Source organism: Pinus tabuliformis, chromosome X (assembly GCF_031772625.1).
Source record: "Pinus tabuliformis cultivar Carrire ecotype Pingquan chromosome X, CPIR1, whole genome shotgun sequence".
Lineage (NCBI taxonomy): Eukaryota > Viridiplantae > Streptophyta > Pinopsida > Pinales > Pinaceae > Pinus > Pinus tabuliformis.
In genome coordinates, this window is record NC_142308.1 from 159,207,614 (window position 1) to 159,223,415 (window position 15,802).

The 15,802-nt window shown below is 40.8% G+C and overlaps 1 protein-coding gene across 1 annotated transcript; it reads right to left on the reverse strand.

The window, feature by feature from the left end:
* Nucleotides 1-1,790: 1,790 nt before the first annotated feature.
* Nucleotides 1,791-5,992, reverse strand: LOC149138941 (uncharacterized). Its single transcript, XM_089450533.1, has 3 exons — nucleotides 4,429-5,992; nucleotides 2,907-4,264; nucleotides 1,791-2,621 (listed from the first exon to the last, which is right to left on the reverse strand). Exons 1-3 carry the CDS (start codon nucleotides 5,990-5,992, stop codon nucleotides 1,791-1,793), a joined length of 3,753 nt encoding a protein of 1,250 aa, XP_089306659.1.
* Between the last annotated feature and the right edge of the window lie 9,810 nt (nucleotides 5,993-15,802).

Here is a 15,802-nt window from a genome sequence, read left to right on the forward strand (position 1 = left end):
GTCCGGGCTGACACATGCCCATGTGACGAGCCACTAACCTGCTACGCGCTGAAGCCACCCGCATCCGGGAGGGAGAGGTCCTTTTGCACCAAAGAGATGCAGTCCCTTTTAAGTTGTTCATCATCAACCATGTCCAAAGAGCCGGAGAAGTATGGTGATGGCTGAGAAACACCTTGGTTAGCCATTCTGTCGGCTACCTGGTTTGCTGTTCTTCGTACATGCTGGAAGGTTATACTTTGGGGATTCTTAAGCTTTGCCTCCAGGGATTCCAATCTGCTTAGCAATCTCCAGCTAGTTGCTAACTTGACTGCTGTAGCCCCTGCCTGAATTTTCTTGGCTGCTGCTATTAGGATGAGAGAATCTCCCTCAACCTCAAGAGGGAAGAAGTGCTTTTGTTCTGCTAGACAGATCCCTTGCCAGAGGCCTTCCAGCTCGGCTACATTGTTAGTGTCTTTGCCTATTGAACCATAATAAATGTGCAGTAGTGCTCCTGTATGGCTTCTGAAGATTCCTCTGAATCCGGCAGGTCCAGGATTACCTTTAGCTGCCCCATCGAAATTGAGCTTGAATGAATTGGTAGCTGGTGGGGACCAGGAGGATGGGGAGGTGGAGCTGCGTGGGGGACGGGTGATGACCTTTGCAAAGGCAGAAAGATCAAGATTCCATTCTTTCAAAATGTCCCTCTCTTGTTGCGCTTCTGGCATGTCTGTATCATACCAGGTTCTTATGGCTAAGGTTTCCTGGATATTTCTTTTGTAGATGAGCCACAGAGCGTCGATTGTCTAGGAAGTGTTGTTGAAGATTCTGGAGTTGCGCTCTTTCCAGAGAATCCAGTACAAGAAGCCTGGTATGAGACCCCATAAAGTATTGAGAAGTTGGCTTTTGAACGGGTTCTTGTCCCAGTTCCTGATATTTTCCGTTGCATCCTCTCCCCTGGGTTCTGTTCTCTTGTTGCATTTCTCCACTTTCTCCCAAAGTTGCTTGGCTAACGGACATGTCTCCATTAAATGGCTGATGGTCTCAGAGTTGAGATTACAATTTGGGCATCTTGAAGGCCCAATGAATCCCCTTTTTATCAAATTGTCCCATGTGAGAATGCGCCTTTTACTTAGCAGCCATAAGAAGGTTGAGATCTTAGGCCATAGCCCTGGTAACCAAACTCGTGCCCATATTTGATCTTTATCCGCTTGGGTGTCTGAATAGCGCAGTTGATGTGCTTCTTTAGTGGTGAATGTGCCTTTGTGCGTGTGACCCCATCTGAGCTTGTCCTGCTGGTTGGAGTGACGGATTCTTCGGTGAGTGAGTTCCTGATCAATATCTGAATATGTTTCGCCCTGCCAATCCCTCTGCCATCTGCTCGCTGGTTTCCATAATTGGTATCCATGATGCCCTGTTTGTTGCCAGAATTGGTGAACCTGAATAAGGTTCTCTTGCTGCATATGAGATTGCCAGAGGGGCTTTTGGAATAGATTTGCAAGTTTGGGGAGCTGCTGCCACGAATCCTCCCAAAACTTGGCTGTCGTGCCTGAGTGGATTTCCCAGAAGCTGTGTTCTTGAATGAAGTGGCTGTGAGTCTTTGCAGTATTCCAGATGGGTGATCCTTGGGATGTAGAGATGATTCTGATGAGATCGTTCCATTGACATCCCAGGGCATATTTTGCTTGCCATAAGCGAGCCCAAGGTGAATGAGGTTTGGAGATCCAATTCCACCACATTCGAGCTCCCATTGTGTTGTTACTTTGAAGCGGATCCCAAAGTCCTAGTCCTCCTTCTGATTTGATTTTGCAAACTTATTTCCAGTTAACAAGAGCCCATTTTCTATTCCGTCCAGTGGAGCCCCAGAAAAAGTTGCGCTGGAGGTTGCGAATGGCTTTAAGGACCCATTTTGGAGCTGCCATGATGGAAAAGAGGTACAGCGGCATAGCTTGAAGGACAGATTTGATCAGGACTAGTCTGCCTGCCATGTTAAGAGCACGGAAGGTCCAAGATGAGAGCTTTGATTCAAGCTTATCAAGGAGAGACCTCCAGGAAGCATGTTTGATGGCTAAATCAGAGAGGGGAGCCCCAAGGTATTTGGATGGCAAATGGGATATGGTGAATCCCAGAATTCTGGCAATATTCCTTTGAGTAGAGGGGGGGGTGTTAAAGAAGAAGAGCTGAGATTTCGTGGCATTAATGGAAGTGCCAGAGGCATCGGAGTAAAGGGAGAGGAGAGACTTGAAAACAGAGGCTTCTCTCGAGGAGGGATGTCCGAATAGCATGGTGTCATCAACGAACTGCTGATGAGACAGAGGATTGAGACCATGGATAGAAATACCTTTAAGCTCTTGAGAGGCAACGGCCGATTTGAGAAGTCTGCTGAGTCCTTCTGCCATTAGAACAAAGAGAAAAGGTGAAAGAGGATCCCCCTGCCTAATGCCGCGAGAGGGTCGAAAGGGGGATGAGGGAGAACCATTCAAAAGAACAGAGAAGCTTAGAGAAGTAATGAGGTTCATAATCCACCTGGTCCAGGTTGCACTGAAGCCGAAGGCTAAAAGCATTTTGTGAATAAAATTCCAACTAAGCTTATCAAAAGCTTTAGAAAGGTCGAGTTTTAGTATCATACCTGGTTTCTTGAGAATCTTTAATGAGTGTATTACCTCATTTGATAATATGATTCCATCCATGATCTGCCGACCTTCCACATATCCTGTTTGTTCTGGAGAGATGAGTAAGGGCAGGAGAGGTTTGAGCCTGTTTGCGATGACCTTTGAGATTAGCTTGTAGATTACATTGCATAATGCGATTGGTCTGTATTTTTCCGGCCTGTTGGGTTCTTCTCCCTTGGGTACCAGAGCTATGAAGGTGGTATTGAGGGCCGGGAGGATCCAGTGCATGCTTCTGGATTCTTCAACGAGGTCCCATACCTCAACTTTGATGAGTTCCCAAAATTCATGGAAGAAATTGGCTGTGAAGCCATCAGGCCCAGGAGCTTTTCCATCCTTGAGTTGAGCCATGGCTTCTTCAACTTCCTGCAAGGACGTGGGCTGGAGTAGTTTGTTATTGTGATCCGCAGTTATGATGCTTGGAATATGCTGCGTGATGGCTCTGATTGCTTCATCCCTGTTATCAATGGGTTCTGTTAGAATTTCCTTAAAATACCCTGTGAATTCCTTTTCCATGTCCTCATGTTCCTCAATTCTTTCACCTTGTTGATTGTTGATGAAGGTAATATTATTGTGCATTCGCCTTTGAATGGTGGCTTTGTGGAAGAATTTTGTGTTCTTCTCCCCCTCTTTTAGCCAGTTGATTCTGGATTTTTGCCGCCAGAGTATTTCCTCTTGTTTCCGACGCTCTTCAATTTGGTTCCAGAGTATCTGTTCCTGTTGTGCTTGTTCGTCTGTTCTGCCTTCAAGAATGAGAGTTTGTTGAAGTATGTGCATTTGCTGTTCCAATTGTTGGCGCTTTGCCTGGATGTTACCAAAATTTGTGCGATTCCAAACTTTGAGGACGTGTTTCAAGTTTTTCAATTTTTGTTGGAATTGATACATTTTGGCTCCCTCTGGCGGGATGTAAGATGCCCATGCATCGCTGACTACTGCCTTAAAATTGGCATTTGTGAACCAGAATGCTTCGAATCTGAAAGGTCTGTTGCAGCAGTTACCTGGCCTGGACCATTGTAGCAAAATTGGCCAGTGATCAGATCCGCCTTGGGGGATAATGGAGGCATTGAAATCCCCTCCCAGGTGGATTGCATTATCAGAAAGAAGGAATCTATCAAGCCTGGAAGCAATATGATGAATACCTCGACGCTTGTTAGTCCAAGTGAAGATTCCATTGGAGGTTGGAATGTCCATAAGTTGATTGGTTTGAATGAATTGTCTGAGGCCATCACTGTCACTGTCGAGCCTGATTCTACCTCCTTGCTTCTCTTCCATGGATGTTATTATGTTGAAGTCGCCGCCACCAATCCAAAGCGGGAATTGCCTATTTTCATTGAGGATAGAGATCGTTTCCAGCAGTTCTAATTTTTGCTGTATTGTCTGAGGAAAATAAACATTTGTGAGATGCCCATGGATTCCGGTGCCTATGAGGTGGAAGGAGGCTTGAATAAGATGGAGAGTGGCATGGAAGTCATATAATGAGATGATCTGCGGGTTCCACAGAATGGCCAAACCGCCTGAGGCTCCAGAGGCGTCTACAGAGATAGAGCTGCTTCCTGCCCAGACCTTGCCGCGAATTCTTTCAATAGCTTCAGTGCTGCTTTTTGTCTCTTGAAGAAAAACTATGGTTGGTTTTTCTTGTTGAATCAAGTTTTTGATCATTCTATGTTTTGAGGGGCTGTTGAGTCCTCTCACATTCCAGGATATTAACTTCATGTAAACTGAGGTTTGGGTTTATAGAACTTTGTCAACTTAGGGAATCGCCCCGATTCCATAAGTATTTCACCTATTGTTATGGTTCTTTGAAGGTCTGTCTTTCTTCCTCTTTTCTTGGGTTCTTTGAGCACCTTTTTTCCGTCCCATGGGCTGCCTCCTTGTATGCCAAGGCTTTTATTGTGCTGCACCTTGGTTAAGACTCCTTCCAGCTTGTCTATTTGCCAGGGGGGAATTGAGTTGTATTCTCTCTGTTTGCATGCCGTTTCAAGTGTGAAGATGTCTAAACCATCTAAACTAACATCCGCCTGATCTTCCTCCATGACAATAGTATCACTCTGTTCTTCCTCATCCGCTTCTTCCTGAAGACTGAGAGCTAGAGTAGCATCTGTCTCCATGTCAAAGTCTTGTTGTTTATTATCCTGCATAGATTTCTCTTGGGAGAAGGAGAAGGGACTAAGACCTGAAACCGATTTTCCTTTCTCCAGAGAAGGGTTGGGAGTGAGATTCGAAAGAGCAGGGTCAGAGGACTGCAAGGGGGCTGAGGGGTTGAGGGAAGAAGAGGGCGAAGAGGTCTTGAATGGGGGTACAGAACTGGGTTGGTCTTGCGTAACTTGCGAAGCAAGAACAGAGAATCTGTTCTGGGAGTCAGCTTTGAGGGCGTTGTCCATGACTGGCTGACTTTTTTTGGCATGCCTACGGCGGTTGGGAATTTTTATGAAACCTTCGGAGTCTTTGTCAGAGACAGCGGTAGCTGCTTTGGACTGTAAATTTAATGGACAATCTCGGAAGAGGTGGCCATGCTCATGACACTTGCGACAGCGGAAGGGAATATGCTCATAATCTAAAGGTTGTGTCCATTCATAGTCATCGTGATAGAGACTTACCGTATCAGCTAAAGCTTTGGTCAGGTGCATTTGGACGCAGATCCTAGCATACGAGGTATATTTGCGGGTTTTTGTTTCAGCCGCGACTCGGATGAAGGTACCAAGTTTGTTGCCTATATCAGCCAGCGTTTCTTCTTTCCAGTATTCCACTGGGAGGGAGTACATCCTTATCCAGACCGGAGCCCAGCTGAAATCTTCCTTATCCGGGCTAAATCTTGGTTTCCATTCCGTGAGATAGAGACCTGAAGAGTTGAAGAAGTATGGTCCTCCTTCGAATATCCGCACTTTGTCCTCCACACAGTGAAAGATTGCTGTGAAAAAGCCTTTTGGACCTAGTTGCAGAGTAACTTGTCCTTTGGGCTTCCATTTTGATGCTATCCAACCTTGTAAGGCTTTTTCCGTAGGCCAGAAACCTAGAAACTTTCCTATTAGTGCATGATCTTGCATGTATTGGATCTCACCATTGATGCGGTGGCTGGGCAGGTCAACCTTGATACGTTCTGCAGCCTTTGGGATACAGGTGGCCGAGGTTGCCTTTGGCTGTGACGACGTAGCTTTGTTGTGCGTCTCTTTGTCTGTATTTTCCTCTTCTGTCGGGGCCGTATGTGTCTTTTCTTCATTCATCCGATGTCCTTCTTGCCCAGCGTCAGGGACTGCGCCAGAGGGGTGCAGAGGCTGTGCATGCTGTATTTTGTCAGAGCTTGAAGAGTCCTTTGGAGGGGAGGCGGAGCTCTCCCCTCCTACCGCCATTTCCATTGCAGGCTATCAGCAGAGGTCCGGCGGCGGCTACAGTGTAAGCGGTCAGGAGCGGCGACTGGCTAGGGTTCGGCAGCGTTTGGCAGTGTTCTGCATCAGAGCGTTTCTCCTCTATACAGGTTATTTGAAGAGACAATAAAGAAGCTTTTTACTTGGTTATCTAGTGGATACCTTGAGCTAGAAGAAGAGTTGGCTCCCTTGCGAGATGCATATATTAGGGCATATCAAAACTCCTTTGTAACCCCCCTTGAACAGGCAGATCATCTAATATAGTCCTCAAATCCCTATGGGGGATGTCCTAAATATTGGGTACATCAATTTGCAAAGCACTATCAAGTAGAACCTACTCCATAGTGGGGAAAGAAGTTGTGGAAGTTAAAATGTCAACCAAAATCCAAATTGTTCATGTGGCTTCTACTTCACAACAAAACCCAAACATGAGACGTATTACTTAATAGATCCTTTAATGGTCCATGCCAACGTTTCCTCTGTTGCACAACAAAAGAGACAAACCCCCACTTACTCCTACACTACGCCTTTTCAAATTAAGTATGGAAAGAAATCCTAAAGTTATCGGGAGGCTCCTTCGTCTAAGAAGGAGATATAATCGAAGATGCGCTAAAATCTTGGTTAAGTACTCAAAGACCAAAAAATTCAAGGCCCTTCCATTCTCTATTATATGGGGGGATCTAGCTTGGTCAGAACCATGCCATTTTTGACAACCAAACTCCCTATCTTCAATGCATGGTCATTCAAAGCCTAGTTGTCATAGAAGCTACTCCTCATCCATCACATAAAATCCCCCACAAACTCCCGATCAAAAGTTAAAATTAAACAATATCTCCCTTGGGCTTTCTTTGATGGGGATACCCAAGGCTACCCATCTCGAGGAGGAAATATATTCCTCTCAAAGTCACACAATATTTCTCTCAACGGGTTAGCTGGCTACAAACAACTTTGTAACACTCATGGCGCTTATGCTTCTTCAACTTGCAAAGGAAAGGGCAATCACACAATTACATATTTATGGAGATAAACAGGTTGTTATAAATTGGATGGATGATGTTTACACACTACAAAATTACACTCTACAACCTCTCTTCCAACATGTAAAACTCAACAATTCACATTTCCTTTGATCATGTTTTTAGGTAAAGGAACTAGGAAGCTAACTCGCTTGCCAAAGAAATAGGAAAATTCCCAAAATTGCTAATTAGAAATATTCATTCATCTTGCCTTAATGTTGTAAAGGTTTTACCACTCAATTTTTCATGCATATTTACATTGTGTTTTTCTTTAAGCCTCTGTTTGAGAGTGCAAAATGTTGAAATTGTATTTATGAGATCCCCTATAGATAGTTTCTTGAACTCTACTTACCTAAGACATTATATTTTACTTTGTTAAGGACTATACGATCTTGGTTTTGAATGGAAAATGTCATTCCATGTCTCTTTTCTATATATAGAGATATAGTTTTTGGCTTATCCAGATGGAATGTTAATCATCATCTACAAAAGTAAATTTGTTTCAATGAACAAAAATTATTGGAAAAAAATGTTTTTTGCTTTCTTTTTTACAAATGCAACTTATTGTCTTTTTTTAACAAAATGTCAATTAATCATGACGAAATATATATATATATATATACATATAGTTATTTTGAATACAATCATTGCACTAATGTGTTGTATAGTTTAAACAAATACACCAGTTGATGAATATATGTTCATTGTAATATCTAAATTATCAATATATTTAATCAAAAATGTAACATTTTATGGCATTAGACAATACAATAGAATATGAATCCATTTTATTATTTGTGAGTACGACACGCTTTAACATACAAAATGGTATAACACAAAAGTCTGTGATAATCAAATTGCCAATTATTAATAACATGTTGTCACCTAATTGGGACAATATGTTAACATTAAATGAAATGTTTGATTTTCACAAATACACATTACAAAATATGTGACTATTAACATTCAATTTTGGTGATAATAATTCATAACTCAAACTACTATCAATACAACAAAACCTTGGGCTTTTTTATGGGGCCTCACAAGAGCATAATCAATCCTATGGAGATGGAGTTCTCTACTTTGATTCAATCATTATTATGAAATTAAGATGGGTTTTGGCAGTGGTACACCAATTTCACAGAGTTGATGGCTCTCTAGTTAGTCCTCATTTTCACAAAAGAGATAGGATGTAACAGTGTTCAAATCTTTGGAGATTCCCAACTGGTAAATAAGTGGATCAAAGGGGTGTTCCACTGAAAAACCAAACCCTCATTCCTTTAATAAAAAGGTATTGAGAATTATCAACTCTTTTGATTTTTTCTCATGTCAACACATATTCATGCAAAGAGATGAACACGCAGACTGCCTTTCTAAGGAAGGCATTCACTTGGCATTTGGGCAACTTAACTTTCGGGAATCTGTGAAAGGCAAGCTCTATGAATTCTACCATAGACCCATCATGGATCAAGCTCAAGTGCCGACTTTGGTTGCAAATTCTCAGTCATCATAGCAGATTTCTTTTTGCAGCAGCAATAACAATTTTTTGGATCTTGTCAAACATTATGGGAGCAGAGGGCTCTAGATCTCTATGTATTTTATTTTTGTTCACGGTTGTCTCACATTAAATAATGTAAACAAATTTTGAAGGTTCACCTTAAAATCTGTAGATGCTAGCATACTAGTCTTATTTTTCTGATAGTGGGTAATTTTTGTTCGGTTATGGTTAGTCTATTATTGGCATGTATATGCACGTAATACATGTACGCATAGAATGTAACTTATATTATTATGCTAATGAGATAACTTACGACTTTTTTCCAAAAAAAAAAACTACTATTATTGCTCGAGCTACTTAGAAGCCTCATTTCTTCACCATTTGAAAGGGATAATGTACCTATGTTATTTGAAATTTTTTTGTTAATTGGTGATTTTGACATTCCACCCCTTCATGTTCCATCTACAAACTAGAAATAAATTGTAATGAGTATAACTACATTTAAGTATAATATCCCTGTTGGACACCTAATCCTCTATGGATTGGTGTGGAATGTGAACAACCACCAGAGTCCAAGAGACCACTTGAAATACGAATCCAAGGGTCACACCATGTACTATAAATGTATATCATATCAATAATATATGCAATTCAATGTTCTATCATTTATGACTGTTTACATTCCATGTGAGTTTAACAAGGTACCAAAGCACAGGTCCCAACCACTATTGTTTGGCTTTCTTCCTGCCCCTATTCTGCGTTTCTGCACACTGACATATCCCTACCAAATTCCGCGCATGTTGAAGAGTCGAGTTGCTGCTTGGAGATGTTGAACGCGTGAGAGTGACGGAGGTCCCAACCACTATTGTTTGGCTTTCTTCCTGCCCTTGTTCTGCATTTCTGCACACTGACATATCCCTACCAAATTTCGTGCATTTTATTCCGACTGTTGAAGAGTCAAGTTGCTGCTTGGAGATGTTGAACGCGTGAGAGTGCCGGAGGTTTGCTGCCTAGAGGAGTTGTGGTGGAGTGAGCGTGGAACGGAGGTGCATTAAAGTCGGAGGCGACCTCCCCTACAAGAATGGTATGCCGATATTTAATGGTTGTCTATGTTATGAATATGCTGGAGTGTTGGTGTGACTGTGTCGTATGGTCTGCGTTCTAAACAACGTTTTACATAAGATGTATTGAAATTTGGTGTTTTTATATATAATGTGTTCCGACTTCGCTGTGGTATCTACTGTAAAGTACCGCCTTTGATTTTCATGATGCTGGGTTGAAGTTTGAATAAGCATTTGTAATGGTTAAAAATTCCATGACTCCAAGCTAGAGGCGACCCCTGAACGTTGAACACGTTGCTGGAACCACCCATCATCTTTCTCTTCACACCGGGTTATTCCATACATTCCATGTATTTCAACGTTGTCCATACGATACGTTGAATCCTCCACGCCTACTATAAAACATTGCGCCATCGCTTCCTCCTCACACAGTTATATAATACATCGCATACCCCCGCATCTCTTAAACCTTGTTATATATTATACCATACCCATACCAACGTGAGTCAGTGTTCTTATCAATTGCAGCCTTACGGCCCTGACTACCCTATGTCACACTCGCAGTCCCGACATGAGCCACTCTCTCTCCACAAACTTCAATACCATTGTTAACTCTGCCGCTCCTACCACCGGTTCTCAAACATATATCTGACCCCGGCGAGGTTGTTGTTTGAATCTGCACATATCACAGTGGAACAACTATTGTATCATATACCTGAAAGCAACACAGGCAGTAATGTCGCACGCGGCTTGGTAATCTACCGTTTCACATCCGGTAAATCAGATTTGGTGTCGATTGAGGAAACATTGTTTGTAATCACCACCAACTCACGCATTGGATTTGTCAGGGTTCGTTGCAACATCAATTAACCTCAGGAGAAGGAATTCAGCGGTGTGGCCATAAGTCTCATTAGCAAGATAATGTTGTAATGGATGGCGCCAGAGGGACAAAGAAACGTTTGGGCCGATGTCAGGTCGCACAAGGATGGCAAGGAACGTTCCTGAAGGAGTTGGCTCTGAGATTGTAACGAAAAGTTGCTCTACTCCAACGGATTCCAAAACTGTCATTTCCGGCTAGTGTGGCTGACGGACGAGATCTCATGTTCAAATTGTTAGAAACCTGGGTTCAGTCTCCCCAAGAACATGCACCTATGTTAATTCTACCAATTATTGTGCTCTCTTGTAATGTCTCAACGGAAAGCATCTGAGAGACACTGAGGACGACGCCATAGACGGCTTGCTGGGAAAAGTCGAACTCAAGCCTTCGTAGGACTTCATAATAAGGCCCCTACCCATCTGAAGAGGTCGCCATTTCGAAACCCAGGAAAGATTGACTAAAAGAAATGGGAAAACCTTACTGAGCTGTTGAATGATTGGAAGAATGTGTTGTGACTGTTCTTTGAATGTTCGTTGAAGGCAAGAGCTAACGACCCTGCCATAGGGCATTAAATGCCCGCTTAGCTGCAGACTCGATAACCCTATAACACACGCGCGCAGTGACTAGAGAAATAAAAAATAATGGCGGTGTGTTATAGGATTATCGAGTCTGCAGCTAAGTAGGCATTTAATGCCCTATGGCAGGCTCGTTAGCTCTTGCCTTCGTTGAAGACTCTGACGACATTAGAAGTCCCTGAACCACGTGCAGACCGAACAACAATCTGAGCGCCTATAAAGAAATCGAGCTTTCGGTTTTTGGTTCTCAAATATTTCTTTTGATGTTATCTACAAGGATCTGGTTTGAGCTGCCTTTAGGTTTTAAAACCTGAATCTATTGAGACTAGGACTCTCTCGTCCTCTATTTTTCACAACAAATGGCATAGATGGCATAGGCTCTATGGCAAGGACATGGTAATTCATGTTTTTTGTTTGTTTCTGAAAGGGTATAGAAAACTATGATTGTCCTCTGCACAATGTGATATTGCTATAAGCATAGGAAACCTTGTTGTTGGAGACAATCTAAAAACAGATGCAGTTCTATTCCTAGATCTATGATTGGTGCCTTCATTAAGTGTTTGGAGGGTGAACATCGTACATTGAAAAAAAAAGAGTCTGCGTGGGAATTTTCCAACATTGCAGCTGGGACATTGGCTCACAAACAGTTGATCTTCTCAAGTGGTGCAGTTTTCCCACTATTGCACTTATTGGCAACTACTACATTTGATATACGAGAAGAGGTGGCATTTGGTTTGGGCAATCTTTGCGATACTACAATAGGAAAAACAGGTGAAACAAGGTTTGTTTTGGAACACTTGACATTGTTTGTTGATAGAGGATGCCTTCCACGATTCATTAAGATCCTTTTGCTTTCAGAGGCGATATCCACCATGTATGCATGAAATCAATTCCATTGGGGATTAGTTTGATTACGAAACCAAAGTTTGCAGAGATATTTGTTCAAGTTGGTGTCTATCATTTTATCATTCTTTTTTCGCTGACATGAGTTGTTGAGAAGATGACCAGACTTGATAATATCTTAGAATTATTGAATACTTTAACAAGAACTCTCTTTGTGATATTAAAACTTGTTTGCAGTGTACACAAGAGAAGGTAGAACTTTTGGAGCTTGAATCTCAGCTTCAACGAACAAAGTTACAGCAGTGGAGTCATCATTCCGAACCTGTTTTTGTTCAAAACATTGAAACAAACTCCCATAAGCAACAAGTCAATAATGTTGCAGTTAATCCAGTGCCCAATGACGCAACAGAGTTACATGCAGATGCAGAAGTTCGGTGTGCACTTCCCAAACCCATCATTAGACCTTGGGAAGAGCTTGTACATAACAAGCACAGAACATGTCTTGGATATGACAAGGATGTGTCCTTTCATATTCCAGATTACTCAAAGCCCATCCAGTTTCAAAGTGTTGGATTCCTTCATAACAGTTCACCTTTAGTTTTTCCAGATTATGCTCCTCCACATTCACAGTCAAAAGTTGTTAAATGCCAAAATTGTGACCGAGTTGGCCATATGAAAGATCATTGTTTTGATCTTCATCCATGCAAGTATTGTGGTCAGCATACTCATTCTTCACACAGATGTTTCAAAAACAAGCCTGCTGCAAGAACAAATATTCATCTTAGATGGATCGCTTCTTGGCAATGGGCATCAACAACCAAGAAGATATTTCAGTCATATGTCAGAACTTGTTCTAGAGTATTGAACAATCTTGCAGTTGAGTTTTCTCCATCGTCTCACCTTATATCTGACAGGGGGAAAGTGATGATCATCTACAAGCTTCAAAGCCACATCAAGCGAGCCTAGGCCACAACCTGCCATACCAAATTCGGATTTGTAGCGAGAGACAAAGATGCCTCTGAGCATGCCTTTGGTTGGTGGTCGTCCTTAAACCATCACAAGTTTAGACCTCCCTTTTCGGGTTGAGGTTCTCCCTTTTTATGCAGGGTGAGACCTCCCTTCCAAGGTTGAAGGTTTCCCTCTTCAAAACATAAGGAGCACTTCCTCTCGCAGAAGACCTTAGCTTCATGCCAGATTTGGAAGAGTTCCGAGAATTGCACTAAGCGTTCTAGTGTTGGTGGTCATCCTTAAACCACCCCCCCTTATGCCAAGATTTCAGAGAACACATTCAACATAGTGTTGCCATGCATGTTTTTGCACAATTTGTATTACATCTCTCTTTTTGGACTCATACATACCCCTTCAGATTAAGGGGGGGAATGTTGGACACCTAATCCTCTATGGGTTGGTGTGGAATGTGAACAGCCACCGGAGTTGAAAGGACCACTTGGAATATGAATCCAAGGGTTACACCATGTACTATAAATGTATATAATATCAATAATATATGCAATTCAATGTTCTATCATTTATCACTATTTACATTCCATGTGAGTTTAACAATCCCTGACTTTGTAAATTAAAAGCTTATTATAGTAGCAAGTGTTTCAAAAACAATACACATTATTTTGAATGTGTTATGTCATCTCTCAAAATATTTTCTATTGATTCCACTCATTCTTTTATTTTTATCAAGTTTTATACACCATGACAAGGCATAGATATAGTTAGAAGTTTCTTATTATTCCCTTAATCATTACAAAAAAACATAGCTACCGATAAATATTTCAATTAACCCTTGAAAGTCCAACATATACTCAAAACTCATATTTAATCCAATATTAATCAAATGTTACAATGATTCTTCTTTGTATAATAACATGTTTTAGAAAATATGCATGGACCATTATAAATTAATTAAAATATAAACATCGTAAGTATGAAATCTTAATTAAAGAAAATAAAAAATACTCACAAACCTTGTTTGTAACCAACCATTTTCTACTCTGCCTCATTTGGTATTAAATGCGTTCCATTTTGCAATGTAATAAGTTAAACCCCTACATCTAGGTGCCCCCGGGCTACCACAAGGTGACAAAATCCCTATGAAAGTGGAACCTTTGTTTATGGCGTGGAGCTCATAGTTCCCACCCATTTGTCTTGCGTCTAATTGACAATTTTTATTTTTTTTTGTTGTTGAATATATCTTTATATTAAGCAATAATTTGAAAATGTCCAATTGTACATTACAGAACATTAGCAATAACAAGGGAACTTTGGTTTTCTTGCCTTAAATGCCCCATTAAGCAACAGAGCCAAACATGTTCACTACGCAAAAACCTTTTAACTCCTTATGCAATTGATTCCATAAATTACATTAATTAGGGTAAGCTATAGTAGAAATCACACCACAAGCACAAAAATATCCTTCAAACTATATCTAGGTTTTCAACCCACCATAACTTGGGACAGGGCTGCACTTCACAAATATCATCCCCTAGGATTAAAGCATATAGGTCATAATGCTTAAACAGCCACCATATAGGTCATAATGCTCAAACAACCTTGCAAGCTTGCTTCACAAACTCGTTATAAAATGTAATTGAGGTACACAAGTCATAAAGCTCACAAAGACACAATTTTTATGTACAGCTTGCTAAGTAATACCATGGCAGTTGAATTTTGATTTTATTAGGTAAGAAATGGTATTGATATATCTATTTGATTTTTCATATGATGTTGAATTACTTTGAGACTAGTCATTAATCGGATCTAGCTCAAGTAATTAGGGAAGAGAAATGTTATCATCCCCACCCAAGTTCAAGTCTCTCTTGTGCTGTGTTTCACTCTTTGTGAGCCAATTGTTGTTAAGGCTATGAGCCATGAGAAATCTCTCTCTTACTGACAAGAAAGAGGATGGGCTGAATAGTTGCATGTTGTAATGAAAAATTAATCAAACCCCTTTTTATTCAACATGATTGTATGTTTTTTTGTCAAGTCATTTAAAAAGAATTTCAAGATTAACCATTTTATTTAACATGATTGTTTGTTTTTTTAGCAAGTTCATTTAAAAGGATTTCCAGGATTAGTTATTTCGGTTCTCCTATCTATCAAATTTCTCTTCAAATTTAAAGCTTAATAGTAAAATTAAATCAAGCATTGTATAAAATCAACATGCAAGCCAGAAAACTATGTTCCCCAAACATGCAAATGTCTTTGCATCATCCAGAAATCTATGTTCCCCAAAGATGCAATTGTTTCTGTGTTCTAACTTTGCATCATCTAAAAAAACGGTATTAGACAACCATTATTGAACCTTTATCTATAATATAATATCCTTGAATCCTCACGACGTCTCTCTGGAATATAGATGCTTTGATGTTAAGCTCCATAAATGTAAATCCAGACCCAAGTATCAAAATATCAACCGAGGGTACATAATGTCTTCAGTGGGGTACTTATATGCCCCCCCTATGAAAGTATGAGCTCACAAGATGTAAACGTGCCAAAGGCCCCGACGGGAATCACCATAAACTTTGTACTCGCAGATGTCCACTCTGTTTTTGCATTGAAACTGTTTTTCAAAGCTCGCAAGTAACTTCGCTCATAACAGTCTATTTATTTCAGAAAATTTGAGCTTTGGCTTGTGAAGTTCTAAGTGAAATGAAGTCTACCTTTAAAACTCTTTTTAATTATTATTTCTGCTTTATGTGTCCCTAATAATGGATAGAGTGTCCACTTGAAATGTTGGATATTTCAAAAAAACTTATACAGTTTATCAAAGCTCAAGCAACATTATCCCCCATTCTTTAATGGGAGAATTACAGTTTACATCATATGTAAATTACAAAGCATTAGTGCAGAAGCTCGAAGGGATGCTCATATCATTAGACAACGGTCGGAATATGCACACCAAATCAACAGA